We start from the raw sequence: 25479 nt of genomic DNA on the forward strand, positions 1-25479 counted from the left end.
ATGTGGCTCAGGGTACTCACAGTTTTCTTTCTCTTTGTAGCAGGTGTTTGTTCGGGGCTGAAGGTGACCGTGCCTTCACACACTGTCCATGGCATCAGGGGACAGGCCCTCTACCTCCCTGTGCACTATGGCTTCCACACTCCAGCATCTGGCATCCAGATCATTTGGCTGTTTGAGCGACCACACACAATGCCCAAATACTTGCTGGGCTCTGTGAACGAGTCTGTCGTTCCCGACTTGGAATACCAACACAAGTTCACCATGATGCCACCCAATGCTTCTCTCCTCATCAATCCGCTGCAGTTCACTGATGAGGGCAATTACATTGTGAAGGTCAACATCCAGGGAAATGGAACTCTCTCCTCAAGTCAGAAGATACAAGTCACCGTTGATGGTGAGTCCTCTGTGACAGTGGGGCAGAAGCTAGGTCAAGGCAGAGGAGGCTCAGATTACGAAGGTTCCTAGGCTCTAAGGTCCTGGTTCTCCCAACTCCAAGTGAATTAATTAATGTTCAAAATTTCCTTAATACCATTACCTATCTATAAGCTTTCCTGAGATTTAATGATATCTGTATGGAGAGGAGGTGCCCAGTGCCCAGCAACAGACCTTTAAGCAATAAGAGAAACTTACTGTTTTCTTAGGATTTAAATAAAGCTGCCTCAAGAATGAGGTATGGATATCTTATTTTCTCATTTGTAGGCTGTATTTTGTGAAGGTTCCTATTTTTGATCACTTGAATATTTTTATTTGGTACAACATTTAAGGGAAGATGAGCCAAGGACTCTATATAAGGACAATAGAAGTTTGCGGAAATGAGCCCCAAAGGAGACTTGAGTTAACAAACCTTCAGACATTTGTTTTTTCTTATGAAAATTTGTAAGTGGCATGCCTTGAACATACTATGCACAAAATTGAACTTCTTTTTCTTTGTCCTCTTTATTTGACACTAGTATCTCATTTTACTAAAAATTAAATTGATTCTATTGCTTCCTCAGGCCAAGGCTTTGCATACATCTCAGACAATCCCATCTCTCATTACATAACCCTGTCTGCAGGAACCCTAAAAAGCACTCCAGGTGCTTCCAGTGCTGCTTTGCTCCTGCCTCTAACTGTCCTGACCTGAGATTTGTAATAGCTTGCTCCCTACCATCTGTGCTTCTGCTCTTGCTTCCTCCTGTCACGGCAAACACTTGTCACAGCTTCCTAGTGCACTCAAATGGGTGTCAAAGTACTAACAATAATGTTCAGGCCACAGCATGCCTAGAACCCATCTGACTCCATTCTCTACCTCTGTCCTCTATACCCTCTGTTCTGGCCACAATGGTCTCTTGCTTTACCTTGAACAGGACGGATACACTCACATCTCAGGTCCTCTATTCTGGTGATATTCTGGATATAGTGATATCCAGACAGTTTCTATCCCAAATATCACTTTCTTTATTTCTTTTAGGCATCTCAATTGTTGTATCTGTGAAGACTTTTCTGATGTCTCTCAACTCTATATAAAAATATCATCTTAGTCCCAAACACACACACACACACACACACACACACACACACTGACTTTAATTCTGCTTTTCTCTTTGTTCATCAAACTTCCGTTGAGCTTACCGTTACCTGTAAATAGTACCTGTATTTAACTTTTAGTGTTTCTCTTCCTGACTTGAACATGAGGTCTGTGAGAAGATGAGCATTGTCTGTATACTTGCTGCTTTCTTCTCAGCACTCAGAGCTGTGCTGGCCATAATAAACTCAGTAACCCCTACGGAGCAAGGAGGGAGGGGAGAGACAAAAGAGGCTACAGGGGACTAAAACAATGACTGCCAGACCAGGTGTCTGCAGAGCAATTGTAGGGAAAGGGGCAAATTACCTAGCGAGAATTTTCATAATTTTTCCCTCAACAGTTTTTCATACAAGTTTTAGTAGGACAGCCCTTACCTGGATTGTAACATTGAATTTAATCAGGGAAATAAAACCAAAACCTTTAGTAAACAGGCTTTAAGAACCTAAGCAAAAACTTTTTCAAAAGGGGAATGTCAGCTTTGTGTTTGATACGGATGACTAGTCCAGTGATTGGCTTTCCTCGGTTACTATGATGCCTAGCTATCTCGTACCACATGCATCCCCACGCAGAGACAAATGGGATATGTTTAACTTGACCAGTGTACACAATTCATCCTTTTAAAAACATAATAACATACACAAGTTGCTATTGCAAACCCTTTGCTTTTGCCACAGAAGACAAAGGTTTGAATTAAATGAACAAATGCCAGATGTCCTCAAGTTGTTCAGTTCCCCTCCAAGTCGCTTCAGCCTCACTTTTCCTAATCTTTCATTTGTTTCCTTTTCCCCTGGGCTGGAAAATGAGGTCTGTTTGCACCCTGATGCAATTTCCATTGTAGGATAATATATGATATATTTGCCTAAGGAAGAAGCTTCAATCTCGACTGAATGCTTGATGAGAAATCAAAGCTTAAAGTGCTGGATCCAGTCATAGGCTGCCTATGTGTTACAACCTTGGCCTCTGTGTGCTCTGTGATCTTACAGAGATGAAGACCATTAAAGTCTGTCTCTCCAAAGTGCAGGAAAAATACATTGACAAGTGTAAAGGCCTCTTCTCTTTGCCAGTGTAGGACATTTAACTCTGAACAAGTAACTATTTCTTTATGTCTGTTTTCTGTTTACTTACATGTGTGTGAGTGTGCTCCAGAACACGCCTCAGAGCACATGTGCAGATCAGAAGTGACTTACTAGGGTACTTTCACTCCTTCCACCGTGTGGGATCTGGAGATCAAATTCAGGCTTGACAGCAATTGTCCTTATCACTGACCCATCTTGCTGGCTTCCAAGTCGCTATTTTATCAAACAGAGGAAAGAACTTTGAAGATTGGTGATGTTTGTTAAAATGATAGTGGATGCATATGTAATTACCAACCTTATCTGTGTACTTAGAGCTAAATGTCAGGGTAGAAATGTGGTCTTCCTGTTTTCCATGTTGATCCATTTGCCTACTGAGTGCCACGTTTATAAAATAAAGCTAGTTTCTCATTGCTTCACTTTCTAACAGGAACTTCTATTGGATTTGCTTTGTATATTCCAACTTTAATAAAATCTCAATAATATATCATATCCAACTGTCAAATTAATCCAGTGTTGACTGAAATGTAGACTTTAATTTGTTAATGAGATTGCGTATATGCCACTCCTTAATAATGCCCCAACGCGCTTTCAAATGTGCCCCACATGAGCTGTATAATTTACTCTTCACATGCTGGCTAAAAATTTGAGGTTGCCACATCCCTTCTTGCCTTCTTGCTTTTGGTACACTACAAGTCAGAAAGGGAATAACTGTATACATTTTGCCTGTAAGAGTGTACCTTCACAGCAGACAGGCATTTTCCTAACTCGCGTGAACTCTTAAGTTCAGAGAGAAAGAGGGGAAAGTGTGATGCTGGAGAAATCTTGAAGAATAGAAAAGTGGATCCCTGGGCTTCCACCACTAATGATATATAAAGTAATAGATTAATTGTCAATACTTGAATTCAAGTTCTAAAATTTTACTAGCTGTACCTGTGTAAATATATTTCATGTTTTACCATTTTTAAACTTCTATGACTTTTAAATGTCCTCTGTTACCCAAGCTGTCTACATTTACAAAATATGAAAATGTTAGAATAATTTTCCCAGGACTCTATATTGGAAAGGCTTCTTAGAGTTTTACTGCAGCCCATGGATGGAAAAGAATCCTTTCTATGTCTCTTGATCTTGCAGATCCCGTCATGAAACCAGTGGTTCAGTCACATCCCGATTCTGGGGCTGTGGAGTATGTGGGCAACATTACCTTGACCTGCCAGGTGAAAGGGGGTACCAGGCTAGTTTACCAGTGGCGAAAAAACGGGAAACCTGTTTGCATCAACTCCAGCCATTCATTTTCTCCTCAAAACAACACCCTTTGGATTGTTCCAGTGACAAAGGAGGACACTGGAAACTATAGCTGCCTTGTGTCAAACCCTGTCAGTGAGATGGAAAGTGACATCATTATGCCTACCATATATTGTAAGTTTTGCTTTTGTCTTATGTCTATATTTATGGGAAGGTCTCACAGGGGTAGATATAGATAATATCAGCCCCAAGAGTCATCTGGTCTTTATCAGTATTGTAGCTCAGTACTTGTCATAGTCTTGTGATCTAGGCATTGTCTGGTCCAGAAATATATCTACTGGCACAACTTTCCCTTTTGAAAACCAAGTTGAAGCATTAATCACAGGGCATTCAAAGTGAAATTTGTGACTCTAAGCAATAAGTGATTTCATGTGTAGTGGAATTCTTTTTTATTTTTATTTATTTATTTTTCCATTAAAAAATTTACACTTCCTCCCCTCCTCCCATTCCCCTCCTACTCCCCCATTCACACTCCTCCCTCCCCCTCCCTCCTTAAGAGAGAGGGGGGGGTACCCTGCAGGAGGTCCAAGGCCCTCCCCCCCCCTACATCCAGGCCTAGGAAGCTTTGCATCCAAATAGACTAGGGTCCCAAAAAAGTCACTATGCAGTAGAAACAAGCCCCAATGCCTTTATCAATGGCTTCTCAGTCAACCCCCATTGTCAGCCACATTCAGAGAGTCCGGTTTCATTGCATGCTCATTCAGTCCCGGTTCAGCTGGATTTGGTTAGCTCCCATTAGAACAGGCACACTGTCTCAGTGGGTGGGCCAACCCCTCGCTGTCCTGACTTCCTTGTCCTGACTTCCTTGCTGTCTTCTCCCTCCTTCTGCTCTTCAACTGGACCTTGGGAGCTCAGTCCATTGCTCTGATGAGGGTCTCTATCTCTATCTCCATCTGTCGCTGGACGAAGATTCTATGGTGATATTCGAGATAATCATCAGTGTGATAGTGGGGCAAAGCCAGTTCAGGCACCCTCTCCTCTGCTGCCCAAGGACCTAGCTGGGGACATCCCCGTAGACACCTGGGATCCCCTCTAGAGCCAAGTCTTTTGCCAACCCTAAAATGGCTCCCTTAATGTAGATATCTTCTTCCCTGCTCCTATATCTGCCCTTCCTCCATCTCCACCCTCCCACTCCCCCAAGCTCTCCCCCAGTCTTTCCTTTCTCCCTTCCCCATCTCACCTTCCCCCAACTCCACCCCTACCCCCACCCCGATGCTCCCAACTTTTGCCCAGCAATCTTGTTTGCTTCCAATCTCCAGGAGGATCTATATATGTTTTTCTTTGGGTTCCCCTTGTTATTTGGCTTCTCTAGGCTTGTGAACTATAGGCTTAATCTCCTTTGTTTATGGCTAGAGTCCACTAATGAGTGAGTACATTTTCAATCCCAAGACTCCAGTACCACAAAGAGGTGCTGATTCATTCATCTCCGAGAAGGAGAGGAGATGACGGAGATCCAGGAATGGGATGTGTTCTGTAGACTGCATGAGAAAGGAGCACTCTTGGGTTATGTGTGGGAGAGTACTTGGAAAGACAGGTGTTCCCTGTGCCTGTTTTCTCTCCACCATTTCTACATTGATCTTAGCCGAAGGCTGAAAAGTGATTCTCCCATTTCTGAAAGGAAGGATTCTACGCAGAACAACCTCAAGAGTTTTCCCAAGAAGATCAGTAATTACTTCTGAATTCTAATTCCTTTCAGTTGTTGTTTTCATTGTTGAGATGGAATTTCACATACAAGTAAAATGTTTCAAACTCTTCAGTTTGTATCATGCTACAATCACAGCCCCAAACAAGGCCCCTCATTTTCTTTATTCTAGTATTTTTCTGGACATTAGAGTCATAGCACTACCTCTAATATGATTAAATCTCATTTATTTATTTATTTATTTATTTATTTACTTGGAGTGTGTGTGTGTGTGTGTGTGTGTGTGAGTGTTGAGGTATGCATACACCACGGCGTGTCTGTAGAAGTCAGAGGACAACTTTCAAAAGTCAGTTATTTCTTCCCTAGGGGAGGAAAATCAAACTGTCAGGTTTGAAAGAAACCTGCTTTACCCACTGAATCATCTCACCTACCCTTTAATATGCTTAATACTGCATGCAAAGTTTAATGTAAAATGGAACTTGTTCGCTGCTTAGAACAGTGACATTGGGAGATTGGAAAACTCTGCTATGGGACTGTTGTGGACAATTTAGGGTACTCAGAAGCCTCACTGTCCACCAGTGCATGCCAGCACTAACTAAAACCTATCTTTGCACATCTGTATGACCTCTGGAGATGAGACAGCATCTCTTCAGCTGAAAGCCGACAGCTACCTCTTTGGGAAGCCTTACTGTAAGATTGCAAAAGCAACTATGTGGCTAAGAAAAGTGAGACATGGCAATGGAAAACTTGTTACGTCCGGCATGAGGATGAAGTTTTCACCTTCTAACACAACTGAGCCTGGAACATAAATCTATTCACTCATTAAATGTCTTCATAATAGTGGAAGAGGCGCTAAACCTTGCACCTAGTGCTCACAAGTCAAACAAAAGGAGTGATAAATGGGGTGGATAATGGCCTATGTGGTCTCAGTAAGTCCCCTGGTCTTTCTGGTCCTCATTTATAAAAAGGAGATATTTGAAATTTGTTCATGGTATTACTGAGAATAAATGAGATATTGTCCAAAAAATAGAAAAAGAAGCATATAAACAAGCTCTCCCTAAAGAGAATATGGTGCAATTATGGATACTTTTGTCTTCATTTGCTTCATATATGTGCATCTACTTCATAAATGCGCATACTTTCAACCACTAGAATACCAGCAGGACATGCATCAAAAATAAAAAATAAAAAACCTTAGAGAAAAGCACTAGCATGTGAATAAAGTATGGTCTTCTGCAACCAGATGATGCTTAAATTAAAACTGAATAGCAGCTGTGAGGCAGAGAAGAGAGCTGCTGGGGCCAGGAGGAGAACAGAGGAGTGACAGACACATGCACAGTGGCTTTGCTTGGAAACCCGCAAAATTCAACTACAGGAAGTAGAATTACTGGATCTTAAAATTGGACTTGAATCTTACGTTTTTATTAGGGGAAACTATGCAAGATGAAATATATGGGATCAAATGCCGTGGCTGTTTTAGATATGTGTTGTCACAAGAAGCAGAGCAGACAGGAGTAAGAACTGCAGAGTCATGGGCCAGAGTTCAGATCCTGGGTTGGCAAGCTCATGTCTCTGTGCAGCACTCTCTTCATCAGTGCTGACCTCGGGAACCTACTCACGGAGCAATTGTGTGACTGGACTGTCACAGGATGAGAAGAGAGAGAGCACTTGACTGGCCCCTAGTTAGCGCTGTAGAATAGTTCTCCAGTATTTCATTATAAAGTTATTATCCCACGTGAATACAAAGGCGGGAAGCATTGCCTGTTCCTGAAGAAAAGCCTCCTTTCATAAAGTGACAGAGTGAACGTGTTACAGTGAGCATGGAAAACCATCACCTGCACAGACAGCAACAAGAGACCAGACCCAAAGAGGAAGTAAATGTATTTTTCAAGGACTGAGACAAATCATAGCTTGTTTTAGAGTCAGTGTCCCGGTCCACATCCCAGGCTGGCCTGGTACTCAATACATTGCCCAGGCTCGAGTTTAGGGTCATCCTCCTGTGTACTAAGACTGTGGGCATGAACCACGATACCTGATTTGTGTTTAACTATGACAAATTTTCTTTCCTTCTTTTTTTTTTTTTTACTGTAGCTCTGGAGCCTGTCCTGGAACTAGCTCTTGTAGACCAGGCTGGCTTCGAACTCACAGAGATCCGCCTGCCTCTGCCTCCCCCCCCGAGTGCTAGGATTAAAGGTGTGCGCCACCACTGCCCGTGGCAAATTATTTTTATAGCTTAATTTATAACAATATTTTGAAAGGTTTTAAAAAGTCTTTTCAGATGGCCTTGTGAGAATGTTCTGTCCGCCTTTAAAGCAGAGGCAACAGGTGGACAAAGAAAGTCTAAGCTGGGCAATGCTGCCCAGCCGTGATGGAACTGGACGGAAGATTTAGAAACAGTGCAACCCATTTATAGGTGTATTTCTTTACTAAGCAGGTTTTTTTCAAAAGTTAAAACTTCAGTTCAAACACAAGTAGCACAAACCTAAATATGTAAGATATGTAAACACAGGGAAAAGAAAATATGAACAAATTGAATCAAAGCAAGTCATGTCATCAGGATTTTCTTGGCTCAGCAATAATCTACTATATGACCCAGAAGCACAGTCTAATTGCATATTAGTTTCTTTTGCTATCGCAACTTCAGCTGTTTTATTACTTGTTTTTGTTTTGCTTTGTTTCCTTGGTTTCAAGTGACAAGGTTTAAATAGCCTGCATAAGAGTTTGTCACTGATCTTCTATTGATGTGGCATCAAGGTGTCTGGAGTTTTCTCATTCCCTGTACACTGGGAATATTTGCCTAGTCTGATACATTCCCCAATGCTCCATTTGTATGTAGTCACTCCTCTTCCTTCATTATCTCCTGCTGAAAGGCCCGTCTGTCCTGCCTGTTCTCACCACCCCAGTGTCACTAAGACGCTCAAGTCTCTGAGCAAAGACAGTACCCTGTGCATGTCTGTCTCTGGTCCCCACTCCACTCTGTCTTCCTTGACTCTCTCTCCTCATAAGTATCAGTACAACAAACTCTCATAGGAGCTCCATGTTGCTAAGCATCTTTAACTTTATAGGGCAATACTTGGCACCGTTAGGAACTCAGTTTAACCTGAATATTTTGTTCATATCATTCTTCCAATCCCACTTTTACTCCATGACTCTCTGATCAGACAAAGATAATAATCAAGTGGCCATCATATTCTAATATTCTTCCATAGATACCCACATTATAATTTAGAATATCTTCATGAATTATTTATTCTGTTTTTATTGTTTCCCTGACATCTTTTCATGTAGAGCAGGAATTATTTTTATTGCTAATAAAGTTATAACAAAATCTATCAAGATTGACTATAGCCGGGCGGTGGTGGCGCACGCCTTTAATCCCAGCACTCGGGAGGCAGAGGCAGGTGGATCTCTGTGAGTTCGAGACCAGCCTGGTCTACAGAGCTAGTTCCAGGACAGGCTCCAAAGCCACAGAGAAACCCTGTCTCGAAAAACAAAAACAAAAACAAAAACAAAAACAAAACAAAAAAAAAAGATTGACTATATGTTCATTGGGCCATGATGTCATAAACTGGTGTTAATCTTAACGAAATACCATGCCAAGTAAAAAGTCATCAAATATCTATTTATGGTTTACAAAATGTAAATGCCCTCTAGCTCCAACTGTAAATAATAACTCAATAACCACTTCGTTTTCTGTGAAACACATGACGCTGCTGCAGGGAGTACTCTAAGTGATAAAAATTAAAAGGAAAGGGAAAGTTTGCAGTAAATACTTACCATCTGCTCCCTTGCAGGGTGGCAAGCAGCATCATGATGGAAACTTAGGTACTGTCCCCACCCAGTCATAAATGGTTAAAGAGAACAGATGACATGTGATTTTACAAGTCATTTGGTAAACAGTCATCCCTAAGGCAGGCAAAGAGTTCATTTCCATTGAGAGTGTTCTGCCACAGGCAAGACGGTGAACTATAATCCAAAGCCAAATGGAATTGTCTATCTGTTTTTATCTGAATCAGAGGTCACGCTAGGTGAGTCATTGCAAATGTCTCCTACAGGGTTGCCCATTGACTTGACCAATGTGCCATATTATAGCTCAAAATAGAAGAATCTTCACTCTGAAGTGCTGAGCAGTGTAAAGAAAATAGTGCCATAGTCCAGTCAGGGGAGAAGAGAATGTAAACAGTGTGTAAACTGTAAGATGAAGGTGTGTGCCTGTGTGTGTTTATGTGTGTGAGAGGGAGAAACACACAGAAAAGACAGGCACAGACCCAAACACAGGAATAGAGAAAGGGGTGAGGGAGGAACAGAAGTAGTAAAAAAGAGGAGGTGGAAGAGAATAATGGGAAAGAGAGAGCTGTAACTAGAGAAAGAGATGATTATACAGATGTACAGATGTTGGGTTTCTAGGAAAATAAATGATAAGTTTTCGGAGCTGGAGAGGTGACTCAGCGGTTAAGAACCCTGGCTGCTCTTCCAGAGGACCTAAGTTCAATTCCCAGCACCCACATGGAAGCTCGCAACTGTCTGTAATCCAGTTCCAAGCGATTTGACAAGTTCATACAGACTTAAAATGCAAACAAAGCACCAAAGGTCGTAAAATAAGAAAAAAAATTATTTTTAAAATGATAACTTTTCATTGGTGTGCTTCTTTATTTTATATTTTTTACAATGAACATGCATTTTCTTTTTATAATCAGATAAAATAAAAATTTTATAAAATTTATCAGAAGTAATGAATTCAAATGCCTCAAAGTACTAGTTTCTGGGAACTGGAAGAAATGCTTGAAAGGGAGGGTGCATAGAGGTTTGAGAGACATGAAACTAACTTTGGGGAGGTAGATGTGGCATATGACAGAGAGAGCCAGATGTGGTGTATGAGAGAGAGCCAGATGTGGTGTATGAGAGAGAGAGCCAGATGTGGTGTATGAGAGAGAGAAAGGTGGTGTCAACCATGAAAACCAACAAATAAGGAAGTAGCAAAATCAACAGACATGTGAGCAAAGAAGAAAACTGCATTATCAAGTTCTCTTCTTTCAAAGGATGTTTTATTTACAACAAGTTATTTTAAAATTATTGGTATTACTCAGCAACCATGACTCTAAATATGTACTTCCTCCATAGAGTCAAACCCACCATCAAAGATTAAAGAAATGTTGTCTGTGGGAATACTCAAGCATGTTGCAAGATCTTGAGGCAATTCCAGGGGAGTTCCTCCTGGAGCTGGGAAGAACATGGTCCACTTTGAAAGGTTGTTCCCATGTGAGATCAATTATGCAGCAACGTGTCGTCACAGGCATGTTCTGTAAACCCTGGAAGTGGAAGCCAGTGGGAAGATAGGAATTGAAACCTGTTTTTATGGTCACTCCTGTGTTCCTTTTCACATCTGTCTTGCTCTGTTCTAAAACGACTCTCAGATTTTATATTGTTCACATGAGCAGAGGTCTCTTGAACTTCCAAATCACACACCATTTGTTCCGTTGCCTCTCCTCTACGTGAAGCAGTTAGTGGCCCCTGACTGTACTGTCTTATATATCTCATCAGTGCTGGCAACCTAAAGAAAGAGTCCCCATCGCAGCACAGAGCAGAAGACACAGTCTTAGGCGCTATCTTCAATATCCTAGTTCCTCCCTGATGCCTAGAAATCTTATCCTTACAGCATCGTGCATAAGTAACCTTGATGTTGATTTTTTTTCTGAATCATTAAAACAATTTTTCATTTCTAATATACAACTATTTACAGAACATTTACCTCATATCCAGTGTTATAAGTAATCTAACCATATTTAAGCATGTTTAAATTTTACAAGGGGATATATGTAAATAACATACAGTTAGCACTCCAGCTTCTATAGGGAAATTGAGCATCTACCAATTTGGTACCCAGAGTGGATCCTGTAACCAGTTCCTCAGGATAGCAAGGACTGACTAAGCTAGCTTCTGCTTTCCTCCTGACAGTAGGTTTACTGCTATAACCATAGTAATATAGTGCTGTGGGACACTTCACATTGTCCTATGTCTTCAGAAGGAAAACAGGCTATAAAACTAAATATACTCTATAAAACACTATTTCCAGATTCTGTTATATCTTATGAAACTTGTCTTCATGAAGGCAGATGGATCAGAAAATTATGGCACAATGAAGATCTACAAACTTAACTAAGATCAGTTTGACAATAGCCCCAAATGCTAGAGGGTAATATCAAGAATTTTGTCATAATTTCAAAAGCATAATAATTTTGGCAGTTAGCTAATCTATATTTTTATATTAAAAGATGAAGAGCCCCGAAAAGTATAAATAACTTCCAAAGAACACTTAATTCATGGTTGAGAAAAATGTTACCCTAAAATCTTATCCTTACATCACATGATTACACATATAGAGACAGTTATGGTGGCTTTTAAAAAGAAATGAAAATACTGAGCAGTTGATACAGTTTGTAAATTCCTTAACAATGTGAATTGTTTGCATACTAACTATAATTTTTTTTATAATTTATAATTTTTTTATTAATTAATTTATTTAATTATTAAAGATTTCTGCCTCTTCCCCTCCACCACCTCCCATTCCCTCCCCCTCCCCCAATCAAGTCTTCCTTCCTCCTCAGCCCAAAGAGCAAGCAGGTTTCTCTGCCCTGTGGGAGGTCCAAGGACCACCCACCTCCATCCAGGTCTATTAAGGTGAGCATCCAAACTACCTGGGCTCCCACAAAGCCATTACGTGCAATAGGATCAAGAACCCATTGCCATTGTTACTAACTATAATTTTTATAATTATATTACTTCCCATTTTCCTTTCCTACCTCCAATCTCTCCCCTACACCTCCTTGATCCCTTTCAAAATTCGTGGCCTGTTTGTTACATGGTCACAAATATACACATACATTCCTAAATACTTAAATGCAAATCATTTTATACTTATTATCTTTCAAACCTTTGACAATTAAATGGCTGCTTGACTAATTACATGAGATGGTAATTTATCATAAAGCAATATGGTTAGCCAACAATATTCTGACATAGAAAAATTATATAACATAAACCTTATTGCTTTAAATGTCTCAATAATGCTGTCTAATAGCTATGTAACTATGGGAAATTACATTTAAAACTATAATAATGAAAATAACATTTGTCTCGTGAAACTTATTGAAGATAAAATGTAATCTATATGTCTGACTACTTGGAGTTCCTTCCTGTGGCCAGTGTCAAGTAAATGTCAGTTAATGTCAAGTGAAAAGTGAGCATAGCCATGCCCAAAATAACTTAGACTAGAGGAGAAACCTCACATCTGGGAAATATTTTTAATATTGCTCTCATTCTCTACAAGAAGGCCTGTGGCATGTGTCTTCAACTGGTCTAATGCCGTAGTGATTCTCATAGATGTGGAAGTGTGGGAAAACACAGTCAAATAGCCATGGTTAAGTAGCTCTTTAATTTTTCCATCAAGATGTGTTATTGGGTGTGTGTGTTGTGTGAGAGTGAGTGCGTGTGTGGTCTGTGTGTGACTGTGTGTAAGGTGTGTGTGTGCTGTGACTGTGTGTCTGTGTGTGACTGTGTGTAAGGTGTGTGTATGCTGTGACTGTGTGCTGTGTGTCTGTGTGTGACTGTGTGTAAGGTGTGTGTATGCTGTGACTGTGTGCTGTGTGTCTGTGTGTGACTGTGTGTAAGGTGTGTGTATGCTGTGACTGTGTGCTGTGTGTCTGTGACTGTGTGTAAGGTGTGTGTGTGCTGTGACTGTGTGCTGTGTGGTCTGTGTGTGATTGTGTGTAAGGTGTGTGTATGCTGTGACTGTGTGCTGTGTGTCTGTTGTATGTTTATGGTGTATGTGTGGTGCGTGTGTGTGGTATATGTGGTGTGTGTGAGTGTGTGACTGTGTGTGTGAGAGAGAGTGGTATGTAGTGTGTGTGTGTGTGTATTCCAAATGGAATCTAAAGCTTAGAAGGATTTCTTTTATTTTTTTTCTCAAAACAGGGTTTCCCTGTGTAGCCATGGCTGTCCTGGAACTCACTCTGTGGACCATGTTGGCCTTGAACTCAGATGTCTGCCTGACTCTGAAACCCTAGTGCTGGGATTAATGGCATACACCACTACCAGCTAGAAGAACTTTTTTAATCTGTTAAAAATCTTTTAAAAAATCTGAAACACCTACCTATTTGTACAAATCTGTGTTCCTGAAATGGTCTTTGATAAATATTTGCATGACCTGACATTAAGAGGAAAAACAGACACTTCTCAAAGTATGCTTGCCAAGGAGAAAATAGTACCTATTTGTTGTAAAAGTGTTTTCAAGTGTAATTCCCATTTCAGAAAGACAGAGGTTGCCTAGTGACCGCGTGCATTTATCAATATGGCACAAAAAGCTTAGCCCTACACTGATGATGTCAGTGTCTTTAAATCTGTAGACTAAGTTTCCGGCCTTAACTATTGCAAATATGTCCAATCAAGTACTTTCCAGTTTTGAGAATATCAGAATGAAACCTAGAGATGTAATTAAGGGTTTAAGTGAGGCCGCCTTTCCTCAAGTCTACATGAAGACATAAACTCCTCAAGCCCTGAAACTGTGCTGTGACTCTTCATACGACACATACCCTCCCTCTCTTCTTTGCTTTAATACAGATGGACCTTACGGACTTCAAGTTAATTCTGATAAAGGGCAAAAGTTGGGAGAAGTGTTCACTGTTGACCTAGGTGAAGCCATCCTATTTGATTGCTCTGCTGACTCTTATCCCCCCAACACCTACTCCTGGATCCAAAGATCTGACAATACAACATATGTCATTAAACATGGGCCTCGTCTAGAAGTCACATCTGAGAAAGTGGCCCAGAAGACTGCTGACTATGTGTGCTGTGCTTACAACAACATGACCGGAAGGCGAGATGAAGCTCGCTTCACTGTCGTCATCACTTCCGTAGGTAAGTGTGTGAAAGAGCAAACCTTTATAAAACATAAAGGTATGCTAGCCTTAGTTTCCCAAATGCCTATCAAGAAGACAACATAATTTTAGTGTTGTTTGAATGGTATCTTTGCTCAGTTAACTAAGCCATGAGTTTTGAGGATCCAAGAAGGAAAACTCAAAACAAAATGGAGGGAAATTTAAATGACAGTTTGGGGAGCTATGAAGAGTCAGTAAATTACTTTTAGGTGTGTTATTGCGTTCCTAATTTTATGATCAGATGCATAAAGGGAATAGACTTCTCAGTTAAAAGTTTATGTGTACCATTAAATTAAGGTAGAAGAACAAATACAGAGGAGTTGGGGTCTTGGGTTTCCATTTTTCTGCTTGCTCCTCGATCTTCATTGGTTCCTCTTCTTTTTTCATTGACTTACCTGAAATCAATAGAAGTGTTTATCAAGAGCCTAATGGATTTGGAAACAACTTTCATAAATCTATAAAATCCAGAATGCTCTAAAAGTTACGTCTTAGAAATGCAGTGGCCCAAAAGGTTAACCGCAGCTTGTTAGGGACACATAACAAATACCCATCCCATGAGCCTCTCTGTGAAGCACGGTTTTGCTCTCCAGTGTCATTCCTGTGCCCTTCTCCTCGTGCCCACAGAATCTCATAACACTGGTCTACTCACATCGTTGTCTTCAAAGCTCTACAGCTGTACCCACAACTGCCTTCTAGATGCCCCCAGAGGTTCTAAAAGCAGAAGATAAGTCTAAATTAGCAGGACTGAACCACTTTCCTTTTTCCTACATACCTATTCTGTCTGTATGCCCCCCACTTTTAAGTGAATTTCCCTATAATCTACCAGCTTAGCAGAAAACTAAGTATCACCTGAAACTCCTTTTTCCTGATCCTTGTGCCCTGTACTACACTCAACCAAATCTAGCTCCCAAATCTACCTACTTCCCTCCTTTCTTCTACTTTTTCTTTGTCTTTCCTCTTATTGCCCTTCTACCTCTTCCTCCTGCACTCTTCCTGTTTTTAAACTTCCATTATTATTTCTTCTGTTACATTCAATATCCTTGCATACAGAGAAAAAGACAAACCAGATAGAACTTGAGGAAAAGCCCACAGTCTGAATAGGAAGCAATGACTTGGATGATTGCCTTGGTGAAGGAACAAGTGCACGAAACATCACAACCATGAGTCCACAGATGCCTCTGTTCCATAGCATCGCCCCTGGTGCCTAGAGTAAGACACATAGCACAGAGAAGCTCAGTATATTGCGTTCAATAAAGGAAGCAAAACGAAAATGCCAATTTACACAGATGTTTGTTTGTTTGTTTGTTTGTTTTCAAGACAGGGTTTCTGTGTAGCTTTGGAGCCTGTCTTGGCACTAGCTCTGTAGACCAGGCTGTCCTTAAGCTCAAAGAGATCCACCTGCCTCTGCCTCCCAAGAGCTGGGAATAAAGGCATGTATTTTTAATCCTTAGGCTAAAACATGCCATCTACATTCATTCAGCTGCCCGCATCAAAATCACCTAGGCAGTTTGAAATGTAGTTTCTCAAGTGGCCAAGGCAGAAGGAATCCTCTGTCAATGTCAGTGTGGAGAACAAATCATGAACTTGTCTCCAAATAAACAGATAAACAAACCAGTTTTTAAGACACCCCAGACCTGCTGGGTCAGGAGCTTGAACTAAGATATTTGGACTCAAATAACACTTAGTACAAGTATGACAACTGCTGATTATTGGTTGTTCCTCCAGTGAATTTATAATTCAATAAGAACATCTTAGAGAGTCGCATATCAAACTGGACAAAGCCCACAGGGTGATAAAGAAATGTGTGTTCTCTTAGAACTATTTGAGATTTAAGGTATTCATATTTGTAAAATTAAGTATATTGCAATTCATATACTGTCTTGAACATTTTTATGAGGAAGATAATCCATAATCCTGCCTATAATATTATTGTCCAGTAGAACTTTATGCAAGGAGGAAATTGTCAATACCATCACTTTCAACATGGAGGCCACTAATCTTGCTTAGCTTTTCAATGATTCAAACATGGCTATGCTACTGAGGATTAAAGTTTCAATTTTATTTCATCTTTATTCACTTGAATTTAAATTTTACATAACTATATCTTTCTATTGCCCAGTGTATTTACAAAATACCCAAATCGTGCCCCTTTGGGTTAGTAAAAGGTAATACACCCTCCAAAGCATGTGTTCAAAATGGTTAAAATTAGTACGCATGCATTATTTGTCACCTACTATGGGACAAATAAGAGCTAGGCACTGAGACTCAAGTAACCCCAGACAATAACCGCTAACCAAAATCTGATATATCAAACCTACAGACAACTAAAGAATATCTTTTGCCTTATAATTTACTATATTTTTATAGGCTCAAGCAGCTTTTCACCATGTAACTAACAGAAATTTAGTTTAGAACAAGATTGTGTGTGTGTGTGTGTGTGTGTGTGTGTGTGTATACCAAAGCATAGATGGGATTGTTTGGTGGGATCTTAGTATCAGGTTAGACTTGTTCTTTACGCCCACTGCAAGTGGAAATATAAGTATAATATGTAGTAGTATATTACAATAGAGTCTTCCCTACTTATTAACTTTCTGCATTAATATTCAGCCAGTAAGTGTTCATAATATCAGAAGCCCCTGGTCTTTGACCAAGATTTTATTACCAAAGACAGATACAGTTTTCATGTTGGATAATTGTCCTTAGCAAAGTCTCAAAAACCTGTTTGACCTGTACAAAGTCTGGTATTTGTTATTGTAGTAAACAAGGAGAACAGGTGCTCATTTTCCAGAGTGATCCAGGATTGTCAACATTCATGGCCTCATTGTGGTTTTTCATAGCTATTTTCCAATATTCAAGGTTCACCGAGCTTTGTCTCCAACAAAAGTTAAAAAAGGAAGAAAATCACTAGTGCAGATGTGATGTGTTGTGTTCACTGTTTCTGTTTCAAAATGAATGAATTTCTGCAACAAAGATTAATGAATTTCTGCAGCACGAACTGACATACATGACCGTTGCTTACAAGGCCAGCCGAACACTTATAGAATATGCATTCTGACAAACAAGCTATATTAAGACTTGTAGGGAATTTGAAATAGTTTGTAAGATGTTTCTAGAATCAAGTTGAAGTTTTGTGTCACCAGACGCAACTTGCAGAAAATAGATGAATCTCCTCATTTTTAATGAGGCAAAACTATGTAACTGTTTTGAAGTCTCAGCAATAAGACATAGAGGGGGAAGGGAAAGGCAGTCAAAGATGACTCAGGGTCACAGATGCGAAAGAAAATAACAAGGTCAGGAGATAATCAAAAGTCTTATCGGCGGCTTTCAGTTAAGGAGAGGAAAGCTGGAGAAGGTGACAATTAGCTCTCTGTCTTCAGCCTGCGTGAAGCTAGACAGATGGGGACTTCCACCTCTGTGGGCTATGATTCACAGCTAATTTGAGATATTATTAATTGACCTTTCTGTAACTCAGTGGAGATATCTAAAGAAAACAGAGGCAATTGGAAGAGTCACACAGCAAATGAATGACAAAATAGCTTCTGAATTCAAAGACTTTCTTTTTAACAATCTCAAAAATTCTATTCTTTTTAGGTCACTAAGCTATTGATGTGGATATTGTGCTTTTAATTAGTACATACAGGATTATGAGTATAAAGCAGTGTATGTATAGTGCATCTCACAGTAGTGATTTAGGGTCAGTAAATACTTCAAAATATAGATATCTGTATTCAAAATGTTTTCTTTAAATAATTTCTCAGCTAATTTAATGTAAAAAATATGCAGGTACTTTGTCCACAAGATACACTATTTCATACTTACGAGAAAAAATATCTATAGCTAAAAGTAATGTCTAGTTGTTTCAAGAAAATAATAGGCATTAAAATAATGAACTAGCATTTATATTTGAAAGTAATAATTTTACCACCTTAATTAAGGGCTTCTTTAAACACACATATCAATATTTTAAAGTATTAACTGAACCTAAATTACTACTGTGAGATATATATAGAAATGTATTTAAAAGTTTGTATTTAATGAAGATATTAAAGTGTACTTCAAAATTCAATATTCAAAATTCTCTGAGGGCATGTGGACATGGTTTAAGAGGTATTTAGAAGTGTTTTAAATGTATATGTAATGTGAATAATCAATCATTCAAAATTATAATCCAAATCTTTTCATTTAAAAAGTAGGAAAGAACATGAACTAGGAAGAGAAATCGATTGATTTCCCCTATTTTGCTACAAGTTTCTCAACTTTGGGTAAATTAAGATACAGATTGAGATACAACCTTAGCCTTGACATCTGGATCTTGAGACCTTCGATGATAGCTGCTTGAGAACCTACCACATAACACCTGTGTCTGTCAGGTGGGCATGGGAAGTGTGTAGGTAACACAGCCCAGAGTATGTCATCTTCATCTCCATGGGGACCTGAGGCAGCTGCCATCAGCAGTGAACAGATTGGATGGAAGAGTTCTCAGGGCCCCATCCTCACCTAGAAATAGACACACTGCCTATGTAGCATATGGCTGTCCTGTTGGGGTGCAGCCTCGAACAGCAGGGTAGCGATACCATGGATACCACACCTCTTGCCTATATTTACACTTGGCATGTTAGTCCGTTTTATTTGTTTGCTTAAGGAGGGGGCAAATACCATTTGCACTCCAGCTTTGGTAAACGAGTCCATCGTCCCAAATATATTCTCTGAGCAAGAAGACTAGAATTTCTCTACTATTTTCAAGTCAGAATTCTAAAAGCTTAGCTGTCCAAAAACAAACTTGTCTAGGGTTGAGACCACAGCAATGGTGCCCTTTGATGTGTATTCTAGATGGAGAAACAGGGACAAGAGCAGACCCATGGCACTCTAAATGAGGGAGAAAGGAAAGATCATTTGTTTTCAGAAAAGGGACATTTGCATCCTCAGTCTCTGTGGAGAGGATGCTGGCCTTCACTACAGCCAAGCTTTTAGAGTGACAGGAATTGGTCATCACAAGGTGGGTCTCTGAGTGCAAAGAGATCAAAGGGATGTGTTAAAAGGGCAACCAGGAGACGTCCACGGACACAGGGAGGAATGAGGAACAGGAAGGTTGTGGCCCTCTGTGTGAAAGGGAATCTGCAAACTTGGTTATTTATCAAAGGAAGGAAAAGATAAAATGAAAAACCAAGAAATGTGTCCTTTGTGTCTCAGGGTAAGACGGCCAATTATTTTGTATTAAGCCTGTTGCCAAGTTTAAGAAACTTGGCTGCCAGAGTGAATCAAGAGTGGTCTGAAACAGTTGTCATTGGCATATTTTCAATTTTAAGGAACATGTTAAAACCAGCTAAGACAAAAATGTTTTTCTGCTTAATAAAATAATCACTTAATTATGTTTAGAGGTGCTGGATTTTTTCTATTTATTTACTTTATTTATTATTTTTGAGACAGGATAATAGTATGGCTATTGTGAGATGAAAGAGTTGAAGCATCTAATGTTTGATAGTTAAATTTGGAGGTTTCTGTGATTGAAGAGATGATTCAGCTGTTAAGAACACTCGCTGCTCTTCCAGAGAACCCAAGTTCAGATCAGAAAGCTCACAACTGCCTGTAACTCCAACTCCAGGGGATTTGATGTCTTTACTGGCCTCCATGGACCCTTGCACAGAAATGGGACTCTCTCTCTCTCTCTCTCTCTCTCTCTCTCTCTCTCTCTCTCTCATCTTTTTTTAATTGGAATTTTCCCAGGGTCTCATGACAAAAGAAGAAGTTAAGGCCTTAGTACTAGCTTAGGGGAAATAAGTCTCCCAAAGGGACAGTGCTCCCTTCAACAGAATGCTTCTACTTTGGTGAGTTAATTGAGATATTCAACTATGATGTGACAGAATTAGACCAGATAAATGTTTGATTAAAATCCAGTTCAGTAGAGAAATTGTTTGCATCACTGATGAACAAGCATGGTATTAATAAAAACAATGGTAGAGAAGAAGGATCACAGTGACCCCAAAATGGCCCAGACCTTTTCTTAGTGGAATCCATCCTTGTCTCTCAGACTCAAAGGGAATATGACAACAGTGTATGGTCAGATCAGAGGGGATAGCATGCTTTCCCTAACCTGTCTACTGGAGTTTGGTATTCACCAGCTGTACTGAGTAGAAAAAGACTAGATTATTTTAAATGATAGTATTCTACAAGGGAAAAGTCAAGAGATTTTTAGATATCCCCATATTTGGAAAAGAAGGTGATAAAAGGCTCCCACTTATTTTAACTCCTGGAGACCTGAACGTTATGGTGTTCAGGAAGAAGAAAGGGATGCTGACTCAGCATTTATTGCAGAACTGAGTAGCCACTCTGTTCCTCATCACACCCAGGTTCTCAGGTGATGTCTAAAATAAAAGTGGCATTACCTGGATTTAGTCCACATCAGTCTGGGCAGACAAAGGTCACAACTACTTCCTCCTACATAGGTTAATATATGACTAATCATATCAGAGCCCACAGCTGATAGTGTAACATAACCACAGTCAATAAGTGGTTGTGTCAAACAGCACTGGAAAGGGTCAGAATGAAATCCTAAAAACCCGGGATTATCCCCACCATTATAGCCCCCCATTACAAGCCTCGGCTTCCTCATCCAGAAGAAGTGATAAAATAACTGCACTCTAATAAGATTACCAAGGTGACCAAGCAATTACTATGGATCATGCATCCTGAGTACAGAATTTAGTATACTGAAAGCACTCAGTATGTGTATTATAGCTATTAGCATTAATTTTTTATTTTATTGATGTGTGTGCATGTGTGGGTATGCATGCATATGTGTGTGTGGTGCTGCACATGTCCCACAGTGCATATGTGGGGGTCAGAAGACGATTTTCAGGAGACAAGGTTTTCCTTCCGGAGTGGGTTTCAGTATCAGTCTCAGACAGGTCTTCAAGTTTGTACCATTCTGAGTCCTTTTACTAGCTGAGTCAAGCCATCTAGCAGGACTGACTTTAAATATTTTATTGAAACTTGCATTTGAATGATATTTGGTAGTTGGAATTTCTTGATTGGTTATTTTTTTAAAAAGTAGTAAAGTGTATTTAAAATAAGCACTCTTCTTCTCACATCCTTAAATATATACCATAGTGTCTCTGAAAAGATCACACCCCTGAATCACACTAAAACAGAAAGACAGAAGGCAGAGAGAGAGGATGTAGAGAGACTGGAGGCAGAGAGAACACCCTGAATCCAAGGGTGTAGAGACAATGAGCTGAGACAGATATAGGAAGGTGGCAAACACAAGCGAAGAGTGTGACAGGAACAACTTTCTATGATTAGTACTTCATGTCAGTATTTCCCAAGGTTCCCACCACATCTCCAGGCACAAATGTACCCAGGGCATTTGGAGATTAGTTTTTAAATCGCTGTATTCCATCCATCTGGGGATGAAGGAGAGAATAAGGGAGAGAGGGACAGGCTACGGTGTCTTATTTAATCAGAGAATAATCATAAGCATTTCAGATTGTATAGTAATTTATTACTGTTTTTTAGGACTGGAGAAGCTTGCACAAAAAGGAAAATCACTGTCCCCATTAGCAAGCATAACTGGAATATCACTGTTTTTGATTATATCCATGTGTCTTCTTTTTCTGTGGAAAAAATACCAACCTTACAAAGGTAAGTTAAAATTAGAAAAAATACATTTTAGAAACATTGCAAAAAAAATTACCAAAAACACCTTACTCTATTTTCCCCTCTCTTGCTTTTAGCTATAAGGCAGAAGCTAGAAGGCCGGTAATGTATACATTTCTGTGAAAAGTAAGAAAAACATTTTCCATCAATCATAACCTTTGATTAATATGTCTGTTTGGTTTTTTTTTTTTTTCCAGACAAGAGTCAGAATACAGAAAAGCTCAAACCTTTTCAGGTAATGGCCAGACTGGAAATGACTGTTATCCATAGTGATGTATATTAACTAATCATCAGTGTGTACCAGGGATATTTACAGATAGGGCTGTCAACATAGCAGAATTAATAGAAGCTGATATTAGCACAACCACAGTCCCTATATTGCTCAGTGTCCTCCCTTTACAAGGTGAGCCACACAGGTCTGAAGGATACACTAGGGAAAGACTCTCAACTCTGTATACAGACAAGGCAACTAGAAATCAGAGAAGTGAAGATGAGTTCTGCTCCATTCTCACTCGTTGGCCTTCTCATCATTAGTCTGCCAAAGCAAAAGGAGCCTTTGTAGTTTTCGAGAATGTACAATGCTAGCTATACAATACCGAAGGAGAGGAAGAAATGGAAGTGTAATAGGGCAGTCCTGTTCTTTGTCCGCAGCCGGTCCTCACTACCTTCATTGTTGATTCTGTACTGAGCTGTTCTAAGTTAACAATGGAGCTTATGTGAGGATGGTGGTGTCACCAAGAGCCAGGTTTCAGTCCTATATCTTCCACATTACTCTTGGGAAAATTACTTTCCTTGACCTCAAATTCCTTATCTATATAACAGTGACATAAACTTCCTCCTGGGGCTGCTAAGAGAATGAAAATAAAATGACTTTAAGAGCCGAATGTGACTCATCTCCAGTCCTTGCTCTCTTACAATAATTGGGCATCACAGAAGGGAAGGGTCCCAAACCATCTGGCTCCTCCAAACTACCTTCGCCCTCTTCATTTCCGAGATGAAGTTTGGATGGTATTCCTATTATGTTGCAGTGGCTTTTATGTGTCTGTGCAGCTACTGTTGTTGCTCATTCTTTTCTAATATTCTCTGTTAGATCTGTCGCAGCACAGTCGATATTACAGGTGCATCAAAGGTTTCTGTGACATCCAGGCTAAGGCCTCGGTGATCTTCAATCCATGATCCTGTCTACATATGTGTATTTGAATATGGAATACAGTATTCCACATCAGACCTTAAGAATAATTGGCCAATGAGTTACAGTGATAGCTTCCTGCTATTGCTGATCTGGCCTCCCCTGCTGAGGGCTATATATACTCGTGAGAAAGTGGAATAAATGGCTTGTCTGCAAAAAAAAAAAAAAAAGAAGAAGAATTGGTCAAGTTCAGTTTCATTTTTCCTCTTGAGAAGAAGTTATTCCCAAAACCATTCAATGACAATATGACCATATAGTACTAGGTAATATTAAATGGTTTCATGCAAATATCACTTAAAACAGACAATAAAGATAAGTTCTGTGGCTATTCCCATGAAACAAAAATAAATGCATGCATTTTTAAGTATCAGAGGGAAGCATTGCTTTTGTAAGCGGTGTTCTTTTTCCTTTCAGGCCATGAAGATGCTCTGGGTGACTTCGGAATATACGAATTTGTGGCTTTTCCAGATGCATCTGGTATTCCCAGGGTTGGTTTTCCTAGTGGCTGATTAACCAAGAAGTAGAATTCTGCTTTCCCAGAGGTGTAAGCAGCATTCATTTAAGAACGAGGGCAGGGGCTGGAGAGATGGCTCAGAGGTTAAGAGCACTGGCTGCTCTTCCAGAGGTCCTGAGTTCAATTCCCAGCAACCACATGGTGACTCACAACCATCTGTAATGAGATCTGGTGCCCTCTTCTGGCCTGCAGGCATACATGGAGGCAGAACACTGTATACATAATAAATAAATAAATCTTAAAAAAAAAAAAAAAAAGAACGAGGGCAGTGATGTCCAAAGGCATCTCACAACGTTGACTCACTGTATACTGAGCTCTGTGGAGCTAAGGCATTTTTCTCATTTTCTTCTCTTATAGAGATAGTAAAACTGACACAAATAAGGAAGTTACACCAGTTAAAAAATACTCTTTGCCTGATATAGTCTATGAATAAAGAAGTAACTAGGTTGAATATAGGGATAAAAGAAGAACCAGGGACCAGGAGTCCCTAACAAATTATTCCAAGTTGTTTCAGTGACTGCAGCGTTTCATTTCACAGAATTCACTCCGTTCCTCGGTTTCCTTCCTTTCTTCCTCATAACTCCTATATCTTTTCAAAGATATTCAGTCACATCCTTGAAGTTACCTGCTTGTCATAGGGAGTTGTTGTATAGTAAAAACCTAATAATATACAGGTCTATATCTTTATTACTCTAAACCTGGGCTAAATGCAGGGTCTTTTACAGTTGAAATCATTTGTTTTCAGCCAGTCTCTTTTTAAAGCATTGCAAACGATCCGTTTGGTGCAGAATGTGTCCCTGAATTATTAGCTCGCGAGCACTCAGGGTGTGTAGAGCACCAGGTTGTCCTCTGTCTCCTTGCTACCCTATGATAGTCCACTTGGATGGGACCAAAAAGGGACTGCTTGCTTCTGGGTGTTCTTTCTGCTGTTTTTTAGAAAAGAACTACTTGCGATTAGAAAATGGCCCCTTTGCTCTCAGCATTCTATCTCCCTGTGTGCTTCATCCAGAGAGATTCATGGCTACAGTCTTTATTACAGAAATGTAATGTCTTTTCACCAGCTTGAGATATGAGGAGGACTGTTGGCTTCACAATATTCTTTCGGCTAAGCCACCCTTGCACGTGTGATTGACAAAATCTGTCCAAAAGAGCAATTGAGATATAATGTAACAGTTATATGTGCTGGCTAGTAAGACTGTAAGGCTGTTTTTGTTTTTTGGGTTTTTTTGTCTCCGTTTTTGCTACTTTTCTTCCTCCTTCTTTTCTGTGCAGTATTTCCAGCTTTCTTCTTCAATGACAAAGAGTGTGGCAAGATGGCCAAGCTATTCCTGAAGTAAATAAACAGCGCAGTTGAGTGCAGGAGTAGGGGAAGGAGGAGCTCACGTTCCAGAGGTCGCCCTCAAGCTGCAGCATGCTTTCAACTAAGCCCAGGCTAAGTTTTTTCCTTTAATGTTCTGTGTTTTCTAGATGCCGAAAAGGTCCGGCCCAGCCCCTGACGGTGTGACAGGGCAAGATTTTCACGGCACCGTTTATGAGGTTATCCAGCACATCCCTGCTCAACAGCAAGACAACAACAGTAAGTCTGAACCTGCATTTGGTGGGTGCA

The 25479-nt window shown here is 40.0% G+C and overlaps 1 protein-coding gene across 1 annotated transcript; it reads left to right on the forward strand.

Annotated features, from left to right (window-relative positions):
- On the forward strand, positions 1 to 25377 carry Hepacam2 (HEPACAM family member 2). Its single transcript, XM_057788287.1, has 7 exons — positions 1 to 394; positions 3772 to 4056; positions 14201 to 14497; positions 22030 to 22155; positions 22368 to 22405; positions 23774 to 23847; positions 25341 to 25377. The coding sequence occupies exons 1-7, from the start codon at positions 1 to 3 to the stop codon at positions 25375 to 25377; spliced, it is 1251 nt and encodes a 416-aa protein (XP_057644270.1).
- Positions 25378 to 25479: the final 102 nt, after the last annotated feature.

Source organism: Chionomys nivalis, chromosome 1 (assembly GCF_950005125.1).
Source record: "Chionomys nivalis chromosome 1, mChiNiv1.1, whole genome shotgun sequence".
Lineage (NCBI taxonomy): Eukaryota > Metazoa > Chordata > Mammalia > Rodentia > Cricetidae > Chionomys > Chionomys nivalis.

Coding starts and splice junctions, on each gene's coding strand:
- Hepacam2 (XM_057788287.1), top strand. CDS start 1: ATGTGGCTCAGGGTACTCACAGTTTTCTTTCTCTTTGTAGCAGGTGTT. Junction 4,057..14,200: donor CATTATGCCTACCATATATT/GTAAGTTTTGCT, acceptor GCTTTAATACAG/ATGGACCTTACGGACTTCAA. Junction 14,498..22,029: donor TGTCGTCATCACTTCCGTAG/GTAAGTGTGTGA, acceptor ACTGTTTTTTAG/GACTGGAGAAGCTTGCACAA.